Raw genomic sequence first — 4,427 nt, 5'->3', positions numbered from 1 at the left:
ACTCAAGAGATTGCAGAGCTAAAGGAGATGGGTGAAGAGATCCTCAGAGAGTGTTAACATGAAATCTCAGATAAATGAGATAGTAAGTAGGCACATGCTGAGACTTTGGCTTATGAAGAATCCATCGAAGAAAAGAAGCTAACTAGGAGGTCAATTCAGTGAGATGCAACCACAGAGCAAGAATCCTCTAACCATCCAGGAAATAATAACAATCAACACTGAATGGGTGTAGAGGACCAGATAAGGGTTGGACTACATGTGTAAATAGATAGTGCTGAAACCTGACCAAAAAACAATATCTGAGGGCCAATATCTGAGCAACCACTCTACAGAGTGAAAAACGAAGATGGGTGAATCTAGATTGTAAGTTAGCATCTCTGAAATGCCTATTAGTCATCCAAACACAATGATGAGAGAAATTAAATAAGGTTCTTGTACATTTTACTTAGAAAGAAGGAATATCTAGATAGGAAAGACTGAAGACCAGTCTCCAATCTCCTGTTGTCTTTGCCACTACAAAGAGATGAGGGTAAAAACCTCTGAGAAATACTAAGTACAACATCAACATACCCTTGTTGTGGAAAAGGTTTAACTGCCAGGTCCATAATTGAACAAAATCTGGAAGAGTCAAATATAAATTATGAATACAAAATTGATGTGAAAAATCTCATGAACCCAAGGAAGATGAAGTGAAGTGTCCATAAATAAACAAATATTTGAGATTACCCCCAAAAAGTCCAGAAAAAGGAGTTATCCAGAACAGAGAGTCAATGAGTGAGTCATAAAGAACCACTTTGATTACACTGATAGTAGGTCACACTTTTAAAAGTATTAGTAGATGTAGTGAAAACAGAAAACATTAAATACAGGACTCTGGATGGAAATGATGACCAGAAGCAAAGTCAGGTATTAAAACCCTAACAATCTCCTGTTGACAAGCTTGCCTTAAATGGGAAACAAAGTAAAGTAAAATATCTGTACAGACAAATAATGAAGTATAGCTTGTTTTATATGTATGAAATCAGCTGATTAAAAGATAAATACCTTGCAACAAATCTAGATAGTTGAAAGTGTTAAAGGAACATAAGAGGCATTGGAAGTGCATAGGATTATGGGTAAGTGATACAAGGACATTCGGAAATTTTTAGTTGCATTTCTTATTGACAGTATGAATTAAAATTCAACAAAGGGCTTTCAGTATTTCTGAAGTGAGTTTAACTGATTTAAAAGTATAATTTCAAATGCAACAATGATTTAGAATTTAGCGGGTACTTGCACACTGTGTTGAAAATACAGTCCTATGATGGAGTTGTTAATATAAAAGCTTTACGGCTCTTAAAACAGAAATGTGGCTTGCCAAACAAAATTGTTAGTTGTCAATATTATTTATTGAAAACAACTAAAAAAAAGTGGCTTTGTAAAAAACAAAGAAAATAAAAATTTCCATCAGATAAGCAATAATACAGGGATTCACCTGAGAAGTGTACTGTGGTAAAATATGCATATGTAACTTTGTTATTTTGATGTTTATTTAGTCTTTTCTAAGCATCCAATGTAAGTGTTTTATAATGTGTGTATTTTTAACAGATCTAAAGGCCTCTGCTATAATCTATAAATAGAGTGAGATCAGTTTACAGTCCCAACACAACACCTGGCATGACCAAGATTGTCTATAATGCATTGGTTATGCATTACTTGAAGGCTTCAGACCCTAAAAGCAGTACAAAAGAACTGCATGAATTCTCAACTACATAAACAATAACTGTTCACACTTCTTTATAATAAGTGTTAAGTTCTTTTTTAAAATGATATTTCACACCTATTTTCATCTTAACATTTAATCACACATTATATTCTGCACCAGATTCATCCTTCCTCACCCATTAAAACTACATGCATATAGAGTACAGGTGTGGAAATATGTCATGTAAACAGTAAAATGTTAAGCAGAAGAAAATGTTTATGATATCTCAGTTGCTGCTTCATAATTTCAACTGAATCTTGGTTAATTAAGAAAAATATTGTGATATTATAGTAAAATACCATTAATGATTAGATCAGCATTTCCCACCCAGTGGTTCGCAAACCCCTAGGGGTTCCAGAGGTAATTCTGAAGGGGTTCACGAGAAAAATTTGGTAATTGCATATATTTTCTTTTTCCCAATTCTACAGTTCTCACCAATATTTTAATTTCCTTCTAATATATTATAATATTTACGGAATGAAATAGCTTGATGCAGAACCAGATTTAAGACTATATCTCTCTTCTGTTGAGCCGAACTTTAAAGCACTGTGTTCTTCAAAACAAGCTCAGAAATCTCATTAGTTTTAGAAAAATGGTTTTGTTTTCAATTTTTTTCATTATGTTTCAAGAATTATATTTCAATTTTACATGGTATACTATCTGCAAACTGATGGCAACATCAGAAATTCAGATTTTATTGTAAACATGTTACATACTATGTGTTACAGAGACTTTATAATTTCAATATATTCAACATGTTGAAAAGTTATTTTACTTTACAGAATTTATTACTTTTTAAAAGGGGTTCCCTGCAAAACTTTTATTACTCAAGGGTTTGGTGAAGAGAAAAAAGGATGGGAACTGCTGGATTAAACTAATCAATATCAGATTGGACCTGACATTATGGTCTGTTTCTTTGGTCTTTGACCAAAAAAAAAGCATATTATATTCAATATTTGTAAAAGCTGAAATATATCTCAAAATGAACATTTTCAAATGACAAGTTCCTTCCACTTTGTGTGCGTGTGTGTGTGTGTGTGTGTGTGATTATTTCACAATTGAAAAATGTACACACGTTGTAACAACTGTTACAAATAACACTGAAATATCTAATAAATTTCATATTATCAATTTAGTATAATGATGCTCTTTAAAGTTTCCAAAATTGTATATACAGTAGAAATAAAAACTACCATTACAATTAAAATTACCCACCTGACCAAAGTATCTTGTAGGCATATTAAGATTTCTTCTCTGACCTTCCAGTTCTTATGGTTAAAAACAGGCATTAACTTCTCAAACATGTGCTGAAAATTAAAAAGAAAGTGTAAAATTAAACCATTTGCTAAATTATGACAAAAATATATTATGTATGACATATCTCATATATTTCTTTTATTAATTCAAAAATTTTACTTATGTTTCTTTTAAAAGATGCAACAGAAGGCTAGGAGAAAAATACCCTTTAAACTACATGGCTGTTCAGAAACATCAGTGTGCCACAAGTGTCATAAACCATGTCACTCATGATTTTCTTTCTATTCATACCTGTATCAGTTTCTAACAGTATAGTGTAATATCATCCACTGTGAGTACAAATGTAGTATCTGCAATGTAATCGATTCAGTATTAATTTCTTTTATTTATATTCTGCAAATGTCTATAGCTTTTCTGATTGGTTGTTGTTAAGTGCAAACTCCACAGTAAAATATTTACAGTGTCAACCACTGGAAATTAAACCTTGGATTTAAGTGTACTAAGCCCTTAAGCTTATTTCTGAGATAATGGGGGGAGCTTACTTTTCTCAGCATGTAGAAAAAAAACCTCTGAGCATTATAAGCAGGATTTTGTGTTGGGTATATGCAGTACTTGGGTATACGGTACTTATGAAAATAACTGTAAAATATGCAGGTAATTTTTCTTTGTTTAGTGGATTAAAAATTAAAGCATTCTAACTGCCATCTGATCATCTTTGCAGTTTTATCATGCTATACTAAAAAGAGAGATATATACATTTCCCTCAGTGCATTTTTACAACAGTAGCAATACAGTGGTGAGTTAGATCGAAATACAAAGATTCCTATAGTGTTAGCTACCCCAACGACAAAACAAAAGGTAGCATTCAATGGAGAATGTAACCTGCCTAGTACAAAGACAATTTACAGGGAAGGCAATATTTCTAGGTAAGATAATACTATATTTTCTTTTCTTTAATATACAAAGATAATAAAAAATAGAAAAGTACTTATACAAAGCACTACAAGAGTTACCTAATGATGTACATAACTTCCAGAATATTGGAATTTCATAAATAAAATTAAACCACTATCTCAGGTCAGTACCATGATACCTATATGTATCTTATTACAATGGAGCTTGTGATGTATACGTCCAAAATTCAGAGCTCAGAAACTACTGCACCAATCATAACTGGGTAATATTTTGATAACTAGGCAGTATTTTCATAGCTCAGCAATAAATAAAACAATTGAAATTTCCACAAAAATGATACATTTCAGATTTAACCAATAAAAATTACAAAAAAGGAGTAAGTTTCAAATATAAAACAATCAAAAAAGACATTCAAAACAATTATTTGTTTTTCTTTAGTGAAAATCTTGTGAGTGTTGCAACAGAAAATCAAGGTACTTTCATTGATAACTGCATCTACAAAGAAATACTT

General features: G+C 31.6%; 1 protein-coding gene across 7 annotated transcripts in view; it reads right to left on the bottom strand.

Annotated features, from left to right (window-relative positions):
* LOC106458567 (CLIP-associating protein 1-A-like) overlaps positions 1 to 4,427 on the bottom strand; it is a 199,705-nt gene that overhangs the window by 149,018 nt on the left and 46,260 nt on the right. For all 7 annotated transcript variants that reach the window (XM_022384825.1, XM_022384827.1, XM_022384830.1 and 4 more), the window contains exon 6: positions 2,960 to 3,051. In XM_022384825.1, coding sequence (XP_022240533.1) covers positions 2,960 to 3,051 — 92 coding nt within the window. The remainder of the gene's footprint in view (positions 1 to 2,959; positions 3,052 to 4,427) is intronic.

Source organism: Limulus polyphemus, unplaced genomic scaffold (assembly GCF_000517525.1).
Source record: "Limulus polyphemus unplaced genomic scaffold, Limulus_polyphemus-2.1.2 Scaffold487, whole genome shotgun sequence".
NCBI classification, from domain to species: domain Eukaryota; kingdom Metazoa; phylum Arthropoda; class Merostomata; order Xiphosura; family Limulidae; genus Limulus; species Limulus polyphemus.
Note: the sequence above shows the minus strand (reverse complement) of the source record. Positions and strands in the feature narration are given on the sequence as shown.